The sequence below is a fragment of the Erythrolamprus reginae genome, chromosome 12 (assembly GCF_031021105.1).
Source record: "Erythrolamprus reginae isolate rEryReg1 chromosome 12, rEryReg1.hap1, whole genome shotgun sequence".
Taxonomy (NCBI): domain Eukaryota; kingdom Metazoa; phylum Chordata; class Lepidosauria; order Squamata; family Dipsadidae; genus Erythrolamprus; species Erythrolamprus reginae.
Window position 1 is genome coordinate 19,647,633 of NC_091961.1, and position 19,661 is coordinate 19,667,293.

General features: G+C 42.4%; 1 protein-coding gene across 1 annotated transcript in view; it reads left to right on the plus strand.

Annotated features, from left to right (window-relative positions):
• ESAM (endothelial cell adhesion molecule) overlaps nt 1-19,661 on the plus strand; it is a 112,474-nt gene that overhangs the window by 86,680 nt on the left and 6,133 nt on the right. The window contains exons 3-6 of the mRNA XM_070765065.1: nt 8,518-8,731; nt 12,409-12,564; nt 15,203-15,325; nt 17,799-17,937. Of these exons, the coding sequence (XP_070621166.1) occupies nt 8,518-8,731; nt 12,409-12,564; nt 15,203-15,325; nt 17,799-17,937 (632 nt within the window). The remainder of the gene's footprint in view (nt 1-8,517; nt 8,732-12,408; nt 12,565-15,202; nt 15,326-17,798; nt 17,938-19,661) is intronic.

Consider the following 19,661-nt stretch of genomic DNA (forward strand, 5'->3'; position numbering starts at 1 on the left):
ACTTGACCTTCCCTTGCTCTCTGCCACGCCCAAGGCATGTATTCAATATCAACTTTATTTGATTAGTCAATCGATCATATCAAAGCGAGAAAAAGGACCACATCGGTCGTCATAAAACTGTGACTGGTTAAAATACAACAAAATTGGCTAAAATAGAGGGAATTTGAATAAATAAGTTAAAATGCAGTATAATATGCTAAAATTGAGTAGTAAAACATGAGAATATAACTCGTGCAAAGGATTATATTAAACAAATCTAAGATACTGATATAAAATATTCTTAAGTGAGTTCATCTCCTTTGCATGCCACCCCAATATGTTCTATAAAACGTATTCTCATCTGAACAGCCCTGACTATAAACTTAGCGGTTCTAGAAACTACATATTTATTTGTACCCTGAAGAAAATATGATAATTGTTTATTACAGTCCCAGTGTATGATTTTGTCAAGTAGGGGCTGTAAATACTGAGGTCTTACTGAGGAATATAGTTTACAATTGAGTGGCACATGTGCAATTTCTGGTGCACCGCAAATGCATGTTCTCTCAAAATATGGTACTTGGTGGAATCGTCCATATTTGACCATAGAATCTAACTGCTCAAATCTTGCTCTAGTGAGGGCTGTTCTATGGTATTGGGTCAGGCCCATTGTCAGGTATTTTTCTAGTTGAAAGGCTGTTTTGTTCTTGGCTAACCATTTCAGTGACCTGCACTTAGAAAGTGCCTCAATATCAGTTTGTGCATTAACATCTAAAACTCTTTGTTTAAATATTTCCTTGGCCTGATGTCCGGCTGAAAGCATGTAGGAAGGCTCACCTCCAGCTTGTCTCCTGTAGGCTTGCAGTAGGTGAGCCCCAAAGGGCCCCCCCCCCTCCATCATCCTGGCCTGGTCAACCTTGAGTTTCTGGAGAGGGGCAGCCCATCACCTTCCAAAAGGTGCCCAAAAGAGATCACACAGTTGCTGTTAGCCCCATTTTCCGCCCCATACCGCCCAGGGCCGACAATCAATTCCAAAGAGGATGGGGGATGGTGAGCCATCCCCTTTTATATAGGGACTCGCTGCCCCGCCCTTTGGTCCATTGCATTCTTGCACGACCATCCCCATCCCTGCCTTTGGCAGCGGTGGCCAAGTGGTTCCGGCCCCACCGCAAATGTCAGCCTGCCTAGAGCGGTCAGCCTGTCAATTTAAGGGGCAAAATAAATGCATTCAATTTTATTTATGCATTGGCTGCCAATCAGTCTCTGGTCACAATTCAAAGTGTTGGTCATGACCTTTAAAGCCCTACATGGCATTGGACCAGAGTACCTCCGGAACCGGCTGTTACCGTACGAATCCCAGTGGCTAAAAAGATCCCACAGAGTTGGCCTTCTCCGGCTCCCGTCGACTAAACAATGTTGTCTGGCGGGCCCCAGGGGAAGAGCCTTCTCTGTGGCAGCCTCGACCCTCTGGAATCAATTCCCCCCGGAGATTAGAACTGCTCCCACCCTCCTTGTCTTCCATAAACTACTTAAGACCCACCTATACTGCCAGGTATGGGGGATTTGAGAAATCTTTCCCCCAGGCTTATTATAATTTATGTTTGGTATGTATGTGCTGTTTGGTTTTTAATTATGATAGGGTTTTTAGTTTTTTAATATTAGATTTGTGCCATTATAATATTGTTTTTATCATTGTTGTGAACCGCCCCGAGTCTTCGGAGAGGGGCGGCATACAAATCTAATAAATTATTATTAATTATTATTATTATTATGTGAGATAAAGGAATACTGCATACAGGCAGTCCTTGGCTTACAACCAAAATTTTCATTGCTAGGTTGTTCAAAGTTGTTCAGAGTGGATTTTGCCCCATTTTATTACTCCTGTCATTAAGCAAATCACCGTTGCTAAATGAATCTGCCCCCCCCCCTTTGACTTTGTTGTCAGAAGGTTGTAAAAGGTGATCACACGACACTGCGACCAGGTGCCTGGATTTTGACCGCGCGACTATGGAGAGGCTGCAAACAGTCGTAAGTGTGAAAAACAGTTGTAAGTCTCTTTTTTCCAGTGTTGTTGTAAACTTTGAACAGTCACTAAGCGAATAGTTGTAAGTTGAGGATTATGTGTATTTTACCCCAAATTACAGAAAGGAGAAATCACACAGACAAAATTCACAATTTTTGCCAGGAGGTTTGGGCTGCTTAAGCTAAGAGTCTCCAGGGAGCATAGAAAAGAGGTTAGGGAGGCTACAGATGTCTTGCCCACCATATGTGATGTTCATATGCACTTGTGCGTACTAGGCAGAGGTTTCTTGTATCGTGCTGTAATCTTGAACTGTTTGGTGCCGTTGCTATGCCTACCGAGCGTCATCTGTTTGATGTGCTAGACTTATCACTGCTTTGTGCGGGGAATGAGAAATGCAGGCGGAAGAGGTGCTAAGTAGCACTGACACCTTTGTGTCTCTTTGAAAGAGATAGGAAGGCGGAAAAGAGGGCTGAGAGACAGGCTAGAGCAGTGTTTCCCAACCTTGGCAACTTGAAGATATTTGGACTTCAACTCCCAGAATTCCCCAGCCAGCGAATGCTGGCTGGGGAATTCTGGGAGTTGAAGTCCAAATACCTTCAAGTTGCCAAGGCTGGGAAACACTGGGGTAGAGAACCAAGCCTCTTCAGAAACCAGATTGCTTCTTCAGGAAGATGTTGGAGTGGAGTTCTTTAACGGGGGGCAACTTTTAAGACATGTGGACTTCAATTCCCGCCACTGCGAAAGAGACCTTGGAGTCATGGTGGATAATCAACTAAACATGAGCCAACAATGTGCAGCAGCAGCTAAAAAAGCCAACACAATCCTAAGCTGCATCAACAGGGGAATACACTCCAAGACCAGAGAAGTCTTAATACCACTCTACTACGCCCTGGTCCGACCACACTTCAGTTGTGTTCAGTTCTGGTCACCACAGTTCAAAAGAGACATTGAAACTCTGGAGAAGGTGCAGAAAAGAGCAACCAAGATGATTAAGGGACTGGAAACCAAGACTTACGAAGAGAGACTGAGGGAGGGCCAGAGCGGACATGATAGCAGTCTACAAGTATACGAGGGGATGTCACAGAGAGGAGGGGATCACTTTATTCTCCAGGGCACCAGAGGGCTGGACGAGGAACAACGGCTGGAAGCTGACCAAGGAGAGATTCAACATGGAGATAAGGAGGAACTTCCTGACGGTCAGAGCGATCAACCAATGGAACCACCCACCAGCGGACGTTGTGAACTCCAACACTCTGGACATTTTAAAGAGAAGATTGAACTGCCACTTGACTGGTGTGCTATAGGGTTCCTGCTTGGGCAGGGGGTTGAACTTGATGGCCTTCATGGTCCCTTTCAACTCTAACAATAAATAAATAAATGAATGAATGAATGAATGAATGAATGAATGAATGAATAAATAAATAAATAAATAAATATGGAGAGGCTCAGGAATATGCTAAAACAGGGGTCTTAAAGTCCACAAGTCTTAAAGTTGCCGAGGTTACAGACCCCTGTGCTACAGCATGTTTTTCTCTCAACTTCAAGATGTGTAGACTTCCAGAATTCCCCTGATAGCATTGCTGGAATTCTGGGAGTTGAAGGCCGCTCATCAGAAATACTGTGCAGGAGATTGCTTGGAATTTGATATAGCATTCAATTGTCCTGAAAGGTGGGGGCAGTGAATGGACAATAAATTGGGTACTACACAGTGAAGGGCTACCAAAATTTTCACTACCACACTGCGGGCACCCTGCATTTTCTTTCAACATCTTTCAGTGCAAATTGTTTGCTCTGGGGTGGAGCTCCATTTTTGCTACCCCACTGTGTTCCCCCCCATCTGGGCAGTAGCCCATCCCTGGTACTACTATTGTTTTGAAGTTTTCCTATTTAGAGACTTGAGGACCTGAGCAATTCTACCTGTAACATTTATTTATTATTTATTATTTATTATTTATTATTTATTATTTATTATTTATTATTTATTATTTATTATTTATTATTTATTATTTATTATTTATTATTTATTATTTATTATTTATTATTTATTATTTATTATTTATTATTTATTATTTATTATTTATTATTTATTATTTATTATTTATTATTTATTATTTATTATTTATTATTTATTATTTATTATTTATTATTTATTATTTATTATTTATTATTTATTATTTATTATTTATTATTTATTATTTATTATTTATTATTTATTATTTATTATTTATTATTTATTATTATTTATTATTTATTATTTATTATTTATTATTTATTATTTATTATTTATTATTCATTATTCATTATTCATTATTCATTATTCATTATTCATTATTCATTATTCATTATTCATTATTCATTATTCATTATTCATTATTTATTATTCATTATTCATTATTTATTATTTATTATTTATTATTTATTATTTATTATTTATTATTTATTATTTATTATTATTTATTTATTATTTATTTATTATTTATTTATTATTTATTATTTATTATTTATTATTTATTATTTATTATTTATTATTTATTATTTATTATTTATTATTTATTATTTATTATTTATTATTTATTATTTATTATTTATTATTTATTATTTATTATTTATTATTTATTATTTATTATTTATTATTTATTATTTATTATTTATTATTATTTATTATTTATTATTATTTATTATTATTTATTTAATTTATTAGACTTGTCTGCCACCCCCTCTTCGGAGACCCGGGATGGCTCACAACAACAATATAAACAATATAAGTACAAATCTAATAATTAAAACTATAACTAAAAACCCATCATCTTAAAAACCAATCACTATATCACAATCATATCCACACATAATGGTCAGAAGGGGGGGGCATGTACTAGTTGCCCCATGCCTGGCGACATAGATGGATCTTAAGGCTCTTGCGAAAGGCAAGGAGGGTGGGGGTGGTTCGAATCTCTGGAGGGAGCTGATTCCAGAGGACTGGGGCCGCCACAGAGAAGGCTCTTCCCCTTGGCCCTGCCAGACAACATGTTTTGGCATGTTGTGTGATCTTCACTGGCATCTGCCGACTCTGCATTCTCCTCCACTTACAAATGTAAACCATTCCCCCCCTGCTTTCTGGAAGGACAGAAGTATATGCACGGGGCTAATTCAGTCTATCAAGCCATGTTTTTTCTCCACCTCCAAATTAACCCAAGCAATTAGAAAGGGTATTTTAAGAATCTTGGGAAACCTCTGGCTTTTCACACATGCACCTCATTTCAGCTTTTGATTAACACCCGTTAGTTTCCTTCTGCAAAGGGGGCAAACGTGCAGCAGAGGTTCTACAACAATTTCATTAGCCATTGCTGTTCAAAATGTTTGTAGAATTCTATTGCCTGTCCCTGGAGTAAAGATTTTGCAATAAGCAGGTCTCAATTGATTGAAATAGACAAGGGGAAGAACTTTCTGAGCTATTGGCAAAACCTTTCCACTCTTTTAAAAAGAAAAAAAAAAGTTGGCTTATTCCCAGGTTGGAATTTAACATTTCTTGGCAACAGGTTTAGGATCTGGCTGCAAATTCCTGTCAAGGATCCGCAGTCCCCTCAGTCAGATCTTTGTAATTGTTGGTTTTTCAGATGAAGAAAGGAATCCTACTGGTGACGAAGCGGAAAGAAGCATCTTTTGTTACTATAGCAACCAAGCTCTGCTAGAGCATCGAAGGCAGGTTTTCCTAGGGTGGCTCTGGTTCAGGGCTCTGGCACACAGGGTGCTTAGATCTGGTACATGGCACTTCCATGGAAACTGACAGTGAAAGAGCAGCCTGCGGTGCCTCTGCCAGCAAAAATGGAGCTCCGGAGGGCTGTTTGCAACCCTCCCAGGCTCCGTCTTCACTGGCAGAGAGCTGCAGGAGGGCATTCTGGCTGAAAAGGGAGCCGGGGGGGGGGGCATGTAGCTCCGTTTTCATCTCCGAGACCACCTTCTGCTGCACAAATCCCAGCGACTGATTAGGTCCCACAGAGTGGGCCTTCTCCGGGTCCCGTCTACTAAACAATGTCGGTTGGCGGGCCCCAGGGGAAGAGCCTTCTCTGTGGCGGCCCCGACTCTTTGGAACCAGCTCCCCCCAGAGATTAGAACTGCCCCTACCCTCCTTGCCTTTCGTAAACTCCTCAAAACCCACCTTTGTCGTCAGGAATGGGGGAACTGAGATATCTCCCCCGGGCCTATACAATTCATGTATGGTATGTTTGTATGTATGTCTGCTTAATAATGGGTTTTTTAAAATATTTTAAATTGTAACTTATTAGATTTGTCATGAACTGTTTTATTGTGTTGTGAGCTGCCCCGAGTCTATGAAGAGGGGCAGCATACAAATGAAATGAAATGAAATGAAATCGAATGAATGAATGAATGAATGAATGAATGAATGAATGAATGAATGAATGAATGAATAAATAAATAAATTTGCAGAAGGCTGTAAGAGACTCTCCCGGCTGAAAACTGAGCTGGGAGGTGATGGTGCAGCTCCATTTTCACTGGCAGGTGCTGCAGCAAGATGTTGCACCCAAAAGCCGAGCCTGGGCTGGCTTCACACAACATCCCCAGCAGAGGTGGGTTCTTCCTGGTTCGGACCCATTCTATGGAACCGGTAGTAACTTGGAGGCCTGGGTCACTAGAACCGGCAGTGACCCAGGACTGCCATTCCCCCAAACCTGCTCTGTCAGTGCGTCATAGGTGGCGTCATTTTGTTTTTTTGCCTCTGTGCATGCATAGAAAGTGAGTTTTTATTAGAGTCTGTTGTAAAATCAAAACCAGAATGCTTGGCTGCATAGCTAGAGGTATAACAAGCAGGAATAGGGAGATTGTGATGCCGCTATATAGAGCGCTGGTGAGACCACATTTGGAGTACTGTGTTCTGATCTGGAGACCTCACCTATAAAAAGATATTGATCAAATTGAACGGGTCCAAAGACGGGCCTCAAAAATGGTGGAAAGTTTTAAGCATAAAACTTATCAGGAAAGACTTAATAAACTCAATCTGTATAGTCTGGAGGACAGAAGGAGAAGGGGGGACATGATCGAAACATTTAAATGTGTTAAAGCGTTAAATAAGGTCCAAGAGGGAAGTGTTTTTAATAGGAAAGTGAACACAAGAACAAGGGGACACAATCTGAGGTTAGGTAGTTAGAAGCAACATGAGTAAAATATTATTTTACTGAAAGAATAGTAGATCCTTGGAACAAACGTCCAGCAAACGTGGTTGGTAAATCCACAGTAACTGAATTTAAATATGCCTCGGATAAACATATATCTATTTTAAGAAAAAAATACAGGAAATAGTATAAGGGCAGACTAGATAGACCATGAGGTCTTTTTCTGCCGTCAATCTTCTGTGTTTCTATGTTTCTATGCCATGTAGGGCTTTGTAGGTCATGACCAACACTTTGAATTGTGTCTGGAAACTAATCGGCAGCCAATGCAGTCTGTGGAGTGATGGTGAAATATGGCTAGGAAACATTGGTAGGAGCCCAGTGATTTTTTTCCAAGTTTAGATGGCTTTTCCACATCCTGTGCTTTCAAAAAAAGCTCTCCCGCCTGTTCTGCCAGGCCCTCTGGTAGGAGCCTCCCGAAAATTCAAGGGTACAAATTTCAGACACACACACGTTTGAAAATTCAACACAATGTTCTTTATCACAAAATTCAAAATAAACTAAGCACTCTTTTTGTATTGCAAAGAGCACTCATCCCAAAACAACTGGGTAGTCTGTACAATTAACCCCAAGCAGTCATTAAGTACTTAGCTAGCAGCTGTGGAGAAACTTCACACTCCTTCTTCTTCCAACGAAGTGAGACACACACACACACACACGTTGCTCTGCTTTGTTTTCAAAGGCGTGAAAATTCAACCAAGTCCAGAAACCAGCAACACAGGATTCCTGATGAACTGCGATCAGATACTCTTCCACAATGGTCAAACCCACATGCTGCTATTTATAGCAGCAGCCCTAATTACTGGAGCCCCACCCAACCACAGGTGGCCGCTCTTATTTCCTGTAATATGTCCTTACTTGGTCTCTTCTATGCATAATTCTGTGCTTGCGTGGGTCCAAAACGTCTTCATCCGAATCAATGGAAGATAAGGGAGATTGACTGCCTGGGCTGTGTGCCAAGCCCCCCTCTGCCGAGTCACTCCCACCTTCTTCTTCGTCCGAGTAAACTAAACTCTGAACTGACTCTGTTGGCAATAGCACAGGCCTGTGACATGTTGAAGTTTCCTCTGCATCCACCTCCACATTCCCTGGGGCAGGAGCTGGGCCAGAGCCAACCACAACACCACCCACCCTCGTGTTAATGCCAACCTTTATTCTTCATCCAAAGCACAGTTGAGAAGCACAGGTGCCCACCAATAGCAAAATGTAACTGGGACCTGCCCCTGTTCATAGGTGCATTCAGACAACTTTTCATATTTGCATGCTGTGTTTCATAGCAGCAAGCTGATGTTTCATCCAAAGCACTGACTCGTTTGATCTGTGTTTCAGATCCTGGCCTTTATGTATGAGACAACCAAAGTGGAAGACCCCGATCTCAAGCAGCGACTGGGGTTTTTATTCCGTATGCCTTTTCACAATGTCTCCCTGGTCATTAATAATACCAAAGAAATGGATTCCGGCCAATATATGTGCACAGTGAATGTTCCGGATGACAGTACGGTGAATGGAAGAAACATTGGACTTGTCAACCTCACCGTTCTAGGTAAATCAACTTCGATTTTCTTCTGCTTTGCAGAGGTGAGGTGGGGAGATGTGATTTTAGGTTGCCTAGAACCATGATGGCGAACCAATGGCACACATTACACGGGTGGCACACGGAGCCATATCAGAGGGTACGTGAGGCATGGCCCTATGTCAGTTCCAGCATGGATGGTGAACTTTCCAGTGGATTTTTATTTTATTTTATTTTATTTTATTTTATTTTATTTTATTTTATTTTATTTTATTTTATTTTATTTTATTTTATTTTATTTTATTTTATTTTATTTTTTATTTATTTTATTTTATTTTATTATTTTATTATTTTATTATTTTATTATTTTATTATTTTATTTTATTTTATTTTATTTTATTTTATTTTATTTTATTATTTTATTTTATTTTATTTTATTTTATTTTATTTTATTTTATTTTATTATTTTATTTATTTTATTTTATTTTATTTTATTTTATTTTATTATTTTATTTTATTTTATTTTATTTTATTTTATTTTATTATTTTATTTTATTTTATTTTATTTTATTTTATTTTATTATTTTATTTTATTTATTTTATTTTATTTTATTTTATTATTTTATATTTTATTTATTTTATTTTATTTTATTTTATTATTTTATTTTATTTTATTTTATTTTATTTTATTTTAATTTATTTTATTTTATTTATTTTATTTTATTTTATTTTATTATTTTATTTTATTTTATTTTATTTTATTATTTTATTTATTTTATTTTATTTTATTTTATTATTTTATTTTATTTTATTTTATTTTATTTTATTTTATTTTATTTTATTTATTTTATTTTATTTTATTTTATTTTATTTTATTATTTTATTTTATATTTTATTTATTTTATTTTATTTATTTTATTATTTTATTTTATTTTATTTTATTTTATTTTATTTTATTTTATTTTATTTTATTTTATTTTATTTTATTTTATTTTATTTTATTTTATTTTATTTTATTTTATTTTATTTTATTTTATTTTATTTTATTTTATTTTATTTTATTTTATTTTATTTTATTTTATTTTATTTTATTTTATTTTATTTTATTTTATTTTATTTTATTATTTATTTTATTTATTGGATTTGTATGCCACCCCTCTCCACAGACTCGGGGCGGCTAACAACAGTGATAAAAAACAGCATGTAACAATTCAATACTAAACAACTAAAAAAAACCTTATTATAAAACCAAACATACATACAGCTGGTTCCAAAGGGCCGGGGCCACCACAGAGAAGACTCTTCCCTTGGGTCCCGCCAAACGACATTGTTTAGTTGATGGGACCCGGAGAAGACCCACTCTGTGGGACCTAACTGGTCGCTGGGATTCGTGAGGAAGGCTGTTTCGCCCTCCAGAGGCTTCAGGAAAGCTTTCCTGAAGCCCCGGAGTATGAAAAACTGCCCAATGGGCAAACCGGAAGTTTGGGGAAATGGACTTCTGGTTTACCCGCTGTGCTGGTTTTCACATTCTGGGGCTTCAGGAAGCTTCTCTGAAACTGGAGTGTCAAAAACAGCACAATAGGCCAATTGGAAGTCCTTTTTTCTGAACATCTGGTTTGCCCATTTTTTTCACTGTCCCAAGTGTCAGCGAGGCCTGTGTATATGTGCAGGAATGGGGATTGTGCGCATGCGCAGGGGCAATGATGGGTGGTGCACATGCATGGGGGGAGGGAATGGGTGTGCTAGCACATGCACACACCTCCTTCTGGCTAGTGGCTGGTTCTCCATCACTTGCCCAGAACACAATTTCCAAAAATTTGGACAAAAAAAATATCTCTTCCTCCATTTCACTCTATTTCTCCCTCCCTCTTTCTCTCTCTTCCTTCCTTCCCTTCTTTCTCTCTCTCCATCCCTCTTTCTTTCTTTCTTTCTTTCTTTCTTTCTTCCTCTCTTTTTTGCTCTCTTTCTCTCTCCCTCCTTCCCTCCCTCTATGTCTTTCCCTCTCCCTCCTTCCCCCCTCTCTTTCTCTCTCTCTCTTGCTTTCTTTCCCTCTCTCTTGCTTTCTTTCTCTCATTCTCTCTCCCCTCCTTTTTCCCTCTCTCTCTTTCTCTCTTGTTCACCACGCCGGCAACAGAGAGAAAAAGAAAGACAGAGAGCCGGAGAGAGAGTGGAGGGAGAGAGCCGGCGGCCGTTGTCTTCGCCTCCGCCCGCCGGCTCTGCAGCTAAGAGGCAGCAGCCATCAGCCCCCTCGCCCTCCCAGACGTCCCCAGCGCCCAGCCACGCGCCGCCTCCCATTAGCCCGGCTGACTTTTCCCTGCTGCCGTTTTCTCTTCATGGTGCAAAGCCACAGTCCTGGACTCCCGGATCGCTCGCTTCTCCAGCCAGCAAGCCGGCTGCCCGGAAAAGCATCACACTTTTTCAATGCGCGGCGCTTTCCTGGGCAGATGGCTTTGCTGACCGGAGAAGCGAGCGATCCGGGAGTCCGGGACTGTGTGGCTTTGCGCCATGAAGAGAAAACGGCTCGGACAGCAGGGAAAAGTCGGCCATTTTCTCCTCATGGCGCAAAGCCACACAGTCCCGGACTCCTGGATTGCTCGCCCCAAGGCAGGAAGTGGCGGCGGAGGAGAGGGGGCAGATCGTGCCCCAAGACAGGAGGCGGCGGCGGAGGAGGAGGAGGAGAGGGGGCGAATCGCGCCCCAAGGCAGAAGGCGGCGGCGGAGGAGAGGGGGCAGCTTACGGGGAACGGTGCTCGCAGCTGTCCCCCGGCTACTGCCAGATGCCGCTGTTTCCAGCGCTTTCCTGCTGGGCCCCAAAGAAGGAAGGTGGGAAAAAAGGAGGCGCGAATAATGAAGCTCTCCTTTTTCCTGCCTTCCTTCTTTGGGGCCCAGCAGGAGAGCGCCGGAAACAGCTGCATCGGGCAGTAGCCGGGGGACAGCTGCGAGTGGGAGCTCCAGGTCCGAGGCACCAGCGGTCCGGCACCGGCAGCGCCCCGCCCAGCTGGAGCTTCCCTAGCCTTCGCGGCACACCTGGCCGTGTCTTGGGGCACACTAGTGTGCCGCGGCACACCGGTTGGGAAACGCTGGTCTAGAGCAGTGTTTCCCAACCTTGACAACTTGAAGATATCTGGACTTCAACTCCCAGAATCCCCCAGCCAGCGTTCGCTGGCTGGGGAATTCTGGGAGTTGAAGTCCAGATATCTTCAAGTTGTCAAGGTTGGGAAACACTGCTCTAGAGAACAGAAGGGAAAGGGGGGACATGATTGAAACATTTAAATATGTTAAAGGGTTAAATAAGCTTCAGGAGGAAAGTGTTTTTAATAGGAAAGTGAACACAAGAACAAGGGGACACAATCTGAAGTTAGTTGGGGGAAAGATCAGAAGCAACGTGAGAAAATATTTGACTGAAAGAGTAGTAGATGCTTGGAACAAACTTCCAGCAGATGTGGTTGGTAAATCTACAGTAACTGAATTTAAACATGCCTGGGATAAACATAGATCCATCCTAAGATAAAATACAGGAAATAGTATAAGGGCAGACTAGATGGACCATGAGGTCTTTTTCTGCCGTCAGTCTTCTACGTTTCTCTGTTTCTAAGTGCGACACCAATGTTTTTTATAGCCAGTAGATGGTGCCATTTACTATCTTTTAAAGCATTGAAAGGTTTTTGTATTTCTTTAATTAAAAAAAGAGATCTCATTGCTTTGCAGTTCCACCCTCCCCACCAAAGTGTCAGATTCAAGGCAGTGCACAGGTTGGAGGTAACGTTACCATGTCCTGCAAATCTGCTTTTGGAAAACCAGTCCCAGTTTACCGTTGGCAGCGAACCGAACCCAGTTCCCAGTTTTTCTTTGCGCCCACACAAGGTAAGAGTTTTACTCTGGCCGTTTGTAGTCCAGGGCAGGTTGGACATGGCTGTGGTTTAGGGTATGAGGGGAGACACCTTCATGTATCTTTTGGCTTTGCTTTCCAAAACACTTTAGCACTTTGAAATTAGTTGATGTTCTGTTGAGCTCTCTGGTAGACTCCTCCCAAAAATTCACAGGTACAAATTTCAGACACACACACGTTTGAAAATTCAAAATAATGTTCTTTATAATGAAAATTCACTTAAGCTAAGCCCTCTTTTGGTATAGCAAAGAGCACTTGTCTCCAAACAAACTGGTAATTTGTACAAGTCCCTTATCAGTTCTGTGATACTTAGCTTGCAGCTGTGAGGCAATTCACAGTCCTTCTTCTTTCACAAAGTGAAACACACTTTGCTCTGGTTTAGTTTCAAAGCGGGGAAAAATCAGCACACAAAAGGTCAAAGTCTGTAAAGCAGTCACGAAATACAATGATCAGGTAATCCTCCACAATGGCCAAACCCACAGGCTGCTCTTTATAGCAGCCTCACTAATTACCACAGCCCCACCCAACCACAGGTGGCCTCATTTTCTTTGATAATAATCTCTCAGTTGTTGTTGCCTATGCATCGCTCTCCTCATGCGTGGCTGTATCATTAACTCTTGTTCTGAATCCAAGGAGGAGCTAGATAATTGATCTCCTTCTGAGCTGTCTGCCCCACTCTCCTCCTCCCTGTCACTCATGTCTTCTTGGTCAGAGGAGCCTTCATCAGCAGATTCCACTGGGAGCACAACAGGCCTGCAGCATGTGGATGTCTCCCCCACATCCACAGTCCTTGGGGCAAGAGCTGGGCCAGAGCTAACCACAACAGTTGAGAACGGCATTTTGATCCAATTCAATGTCCATTGAATTTAATCCAGAATTGTAGGTTTGATCACGCTCTGAATATTTCATATTCTTCTTCATTCACCTTTAGAATTACCATTTGCTAAAAACTTCTGAATGAGCTCCAGGGGAAGAAGCAAGCTTTTGTAGTGACACTTTAAACCAGTGGTCTTCAAACTTGGCAACTTTAAGACGTGTGGACTTCAACTCCCAGAATTCTCCAGCCAGCATAGCTGGCTGGAGAATTCTGGGAGTTGATGTCCACACGTCTTAAAGTTGTCAACTTGGGGGACCCCTGCAATTTTAAACTCAAATTCTATCAGGGGTTCTCAAGCTTGGCAACCTGAAGAGGTGTGGACTTCAACTCCCAGCGTTCCCCAGCCAGCATGGGACTCTGGGAGTTGAAGTCCACATGTCTTTAGGTTGGCAAAGTTGAGAAACACTGTTCTACACCCTGGGAAATGGGAAAACATGACTGAGAGCCAAGGTGGCTCAGTGGTTAAGAGTGCAGTACTCCAGGGGACGTCTGCTGATTGGCTGCTGGCTACCTGCAATTTGGCAATTCCAATCTCACCAGGCTCACCTGCCTTCAGGACTTCGGAGGTGGGTAAAAATGAGGATCCAGATTGTTGGGGGCAATATGCTGACTCTGTAAAACCATTTAGAGAAGGCTTTAAAAGAAACTTTATTGAACAATTAAAATAAATATAATTAAACATGTTTGACATTGGTTGAGGTTTCTAGGCTTACATTTCAGCAGTTTACCATTCTTTCTTCTTTATATATTTTATATATATTAAGTACTGGTTTGTTCTTATTTAGTTACACAGTTGTCTTATCACATAAGCCTAAACTGTATTTATGCACGATAAGGGGGAAAAGAAAGAAAAGAGAGAGAAGAAAAAAAAGAAAAGGGGGAAAAGGAAAGAAAAAAGATAAAGATAAAGAAAGAAAAAGGAAGGAAAAAGAAAAGGATTCTATTGGTCAACTATTTCCATTGACTCATGTATTTAAGCAACCTGTTCTTAAATACATTTATGCAATTAGTGAATTCTTGATTTGTAAATATGTAGTTCTTTTAAAGCAGCACTGTGGTGTGTAGGTCTAAGTCAGGAGTCTTCAAACTTGGCTTCCAAATGTTATGGATGGTCCATCATTGCAGGTTTTTAAGAAGAAACTGGACAACCGTTTGTCTTCAATGGTGTAAGATAGAACAGGAGTCCCCAACCTTAGCAACTATAAGACTTGTGGACTTCAACTCCCAGAATCCCTTAGCCACCTTTGGAATTCTGGAAGTTGAAGTTCACAAGTCTTAAAGTTGCCAAGTTTGGAGACCCCTGGTCTAAGCATTAGTGCTATTGCCAGGTGCTGAGCCCTGTCATTGAGAGAAAATTAATGGGGTCACTTCAATGGAATTCACTTCCAGAAGAGGTCATGACAGCTGACAGCCTTGATAGCTTCAAGGCAGGATTAGACAGATTCATGGATGCCAAGTGTATCGGTGGTTATTGAAACAGATGTCCATGTGCCGCCTCTATGTTGGTTGAGGCAGGCAGGGTTCCCTTGAGTACCATTTGTTGGGGGTCAGGGGAAAGGGAGGGTCTTGCCTTCTCTTTCTGCTCAAGATCCCCATGGACAATTGGTGGGCCACTGTGTGACACAGAATGCTGGACTCAATGGGCTTTGGCCTGATTCAGCATGGCTCTTCTTATGTTTTTATGGGTCATCTTCAGTTCTGTCGGTTTGAAGCTTTCTTGGCATTTTTTTCCCCAGATACCAAGAAGGGGATGCTGACGCTCACCAATCTTACTATCGACATGTCTGGGGTGTATCTCTGCAACGCCTCCAGCATATCTGGCCATTCCAACTGCACACTCAGTCTGGAAGTACATCCACGTGAGTCTCTTCTCGACAACCCTCGGTCTCCCTCTACTCTGCCTCCATTTACATGGGAACCAGGCAGGGTTTCCTACTTACTTCTGCTACTGGAGTGGCTGCACATACAGCTCTGGGTGACCCCCCCCCCAACAGTCCTGGTAGGAACCCAATACTGATGGGGACTCTTAGGAGCAGTGGTGGGTTGCTGCCAGTTTGGACCAGTTCCTTAGAGCCAGTAGTGAAAATTTGGTGCCGCTTGCTGAACGAGCAGCAATGACCAGTGGTCCATGCTCCCAAATGAGTCCTCCAGCCACGGCAGATTGCAAAAAGGCCCCTCTGTGCAAAGGTTTCTGCACATGCACAAAGGGTCATTTCTTGGAAGTGATGTGCACTTCCGTTGCGATGCGAACCAGTGGGGAAGGTAAGGAGAACCCACCCCTGCTTAAGAGGACAAACTAAATAAAATATCACCATTGCAATCAGTTGAACCCTTAAAAACAATCTCCCATTTCCATTTGAAATAAACAGCTTTGGTATCAAATTGGAGGAAAATTGGTGTTTCCTTGGCTACTGTATTGAAGGTGTCCACCTAGCTAGTGATGACTGTTCCATATTCCCAGTAGAAACGTCCCTCGTCCCATTCATCTCTTCATGCATCAGCAGCCAAGTAATGATCTGGGCATCCTTCCTCAACCTGCCTGCTCTCCAGGTTTCTCCAAAAGAAATATGGGCTTCCACTGCCAGAATTTCCCAGCCAGTATTGCTAAGAATTGTTGGTGTTGGTCCACAGAGAGTATTTAGGACAGGGGGAAACCAAGGAGACCCATCATTTGTTCCTGAAATGATTTGAGCCATCAGTATTTCCCAGTCTAATCTACTATATTTTTTGGAGTATAAGATGTACCTTTTCCCCCACAAAAAGAGGGTGGAAATGTTGGTGGATCTTATACACTGAATACAGTGATCCCTCGAGTATCGCGAGGGTTACGTTCCAAGACCCCTCGCGATACTCGATTTTTCGCAATATAGTGGTGCGGAAGTAAAAACACCATCTGCGCATGCGCGCCCTTTTTTCCATGGCCGCGCATGCGCAGATGGTGTTTTTACTTCCGCACCTGGGAAGACCCAGGGAAGGTTCCTTCCGCCGCCCAGCAGCTGATCTGCTCGGCAGCGCCGCAGCAGCGAGGAGCCAAAGATCCGGGTTTCCCCGCCGCCCACGCAAAGGGGAAACCCTGATCTTTGGCTCCTCGCTGCTGCCGCGCCCGCCGCTTGTCCGCCCGCCGCTTGTCCGCCCGCCGCTTGTCCGCCTGCCGCTTGTCTGCCGCTTGCCTGCCCGCCGCTTGTCCGCCCGCCGCTTGTCCGCCGCCTCGCTTGTCCGCCCGCTGCTTGTCCGCCGCCTGCCTGCCTGCAGCAGCAGCGAGCAGACGAAGATCAGGGTTTCCCTGCCGCCCACGCAAAGGGGAAACCCCGGCTCCTCGCTGATGCGCCCGCCCGCCCGCCGCCCGCCGCCCGCCAGCAAGAGGGGGAGAGATAGAGAAAGAGAGAGAAGGAAAGAAAGAGATGAGAGAGGGAGGAAGAGAGTGTGAGAGAGGAAGAAGCAAGAGAGAGAAAGAGAGAGAGAAAGAAAGATGAGAAAGGAAGGAAGAGAGTGACGTCATCGGGTGGAAAAATCACGATATAGCATTTCGCGAAGAACGAGATCGCGAAACTCGAGGGATCACTGTACAGCCATTTTTGGCCTCCCAAAACCCCACCCCTGCATCCCATTTTGGCAAATAATGGGACCATTTTTCACAAAAATGGGGTATACAGGGGGTTTGGGAAGCCTACAGTGTACTCTGGGGAGCTGGGAGAAGCAAGAACACCCATTTTTGCAAAAATGCGGGTGAAAAATTGGTTGTTTTTCACAAAAACGAGGGCGTTTCTGCATTTCCCCAGCCCCCAGGAGCTCTCTGCAGGCCTCCCAAACCCTCTGCCCACTCAATCTTTGCAGGGTTTGGGAAGCCTGCAGAGGTCTCCTGGGGGCAGAAGGAAGGCAAAAATGTCCCCATTTTTCGCAAAAAATAGGATGTGCAGAGGCTTTGGGAACTTACAGAGTGTTCCTGAAGCCAGGAAAGACAAATATTTTTTTCTTACTTTCCTCTTTGAAATCTTGGTGCATCTTATACACTGTGTCTTATAGGCACAAAAATATGTTATTTCTCAGTTGTTCATGATAACCATGGGAAGAATAGTCCTGTGTAGCCTTTTGGGAAGTAAGATTGATATGAATGATATATAAATCACCCTAAATGTTCACACAGAGGTTGGATCCCAAACCAGTTGTGTTTGGTGTGGAAAGGTTAAAGGGATTTTTATTACGATTAAGTAGACCCAAATGTCGAGAGAGGCAGGAGATGGGGAAAGGCTGAGATAGGTGGGTGAAATCTTTTTCTCACCTCAATGAAAAGAAACCCAAAGCATCTTCATTGTTGTGGCTCCTTTTCTGCAGCGTTCAATACCGCAGTGGTGGCTGGTGCAGTCGTGGGAACCCTCCTTGGACTTGGCCTGATCATATTTTTTACACTTCAGATGTTTATCTACCGAAGGAAAAAGAAGGAAGCCCAAGAGGAGATAGCCAATGAAATCAAGTAAGTAACAGGCTCAAGGTCAACCCAGACATGACCGAGTGGCTGTGGGCATTTCCTCCTAAGGACTATTTGATCTGTCCATCCATTGTTCTGGGGGCGGGGAACATTGACCCCCTCAAATAGGGTTTGCAACTTGGGTGTCCTCTTGCATTCACAGCTGAGCCTTGATCACCACCTTTCGGCTGTGGCCAGTGGGATCTTTATTTATTTATTTATTGTTAGAGTTGAAAGGGACCATGAAGGCCATCAAGTTCAACCCCCTTGCCCAAGCAGGAACCCTATAGCACACCAGTCAAGTGGCAGTTCAATCTTCTCTTAAAAATGTCCAGAGTGTTGGAGTTCACAACGTCCGCTGGTAGGTTGTTCCATTGGTTGATCGCTCTGACCATCAGGAAGTTCCTCCTTATCTCCATGTTGAATCTCTCCTTGGTCAGCTTCCAGCCATTGTTCCTCGTCGGGCCCTCTGGTGCCCTGGAGAATAAAGTGATCCCCTCCTCTCTGTGACATCCCCTCGTATACTTGTAGACTGCTATCATGTCCGCTCTGGCCCTCCTTTTCTCTAGGCTATCAATGCCCAGTTCCCTCAGTCTCTCTTTGTAAGTCTTTGCCCAGGTTCTCCTGATTTGCCAGTTGCGGCCCTATTTGGACCAGGAGGCTCTACGCACAGTCACTCAGGCCCTCATCACCTCCTGTCTTGATTATTACAATGCGCTTTACATGGGGCTATCCTTGAAGACTGTTCAGAAATTCCAAATTGTCCTGAATGCAGCCACGCAAGCTGTCATGGGTGTATCTCGGTACATGCATATAACATCTATGCTCCACAAGCTTCCCATTAGTCTCTGGGAACAATTCAAGGTATTGGTTATTACCTATAAAGCCCTACATTGCCTGGGGCCAGGCTGTTTACGGGACTGTCTCTTGCCACATACCTCTTCGGAGAGGGGCGGCATACAAATCTAATAAATTATTATTATTATTATTATTATTATTATTATTATTATTATTATTATTATTATTATTATTATTAAGAGCACACAGAGTTGGCCTCCTCTGGGCCCCGTCGACTAAGCCAGTGTTTCCCAACCTTGGCAACTTGAAGATATTTGGACTTTAACTCCCAGCATTCGCTGGCTGGGGAATTCTGGGAGTTTAAGTCCAAATATCTTCAAGTTGCCAAGGTTGGGAAACACTGGACTAAGCAATGCAAGTTGTTCTCTTCCACATGTTTCATTGGCCAGCTGGATAACATCAGTGCTGTGCTACCACTGATAATGGTACCCACTTGGGTGATGAAATGTCTGCAAGAAAACAGCCAAGCTCATAGAGCACAAAGGACCTCAGTGTTCAACCTGAGCTACAAATATTCCCAACTGTTGGTTCTTTCTGATTAATTTCAACTAGAAAACAGTTTGTGTTGGCAAGACCAGAATACAACGGTGGAAAGGTTAATCTACAGTGGTTGTTTGGGTCCTTTTCTCTGAGGAGGCCCTATCATGGATGATTGAATTAGGTTTTTAGTAAACAGGTAAAGTAGATATTCTATTTGATGGAAAACAGAGTTTAAAAATTTGAATTTTGAAGATTTTGAAAAGACTTCAAATATTGAGACTTTAGAAAGAGTACAGAGAAGAAGAACAAAGATGATTAGGGGACTGGAGACTAAAACATATGAAGAATGGTTGCGGGAACTGGGTATGTCTAGTTTAATGAAAAGAAGGACA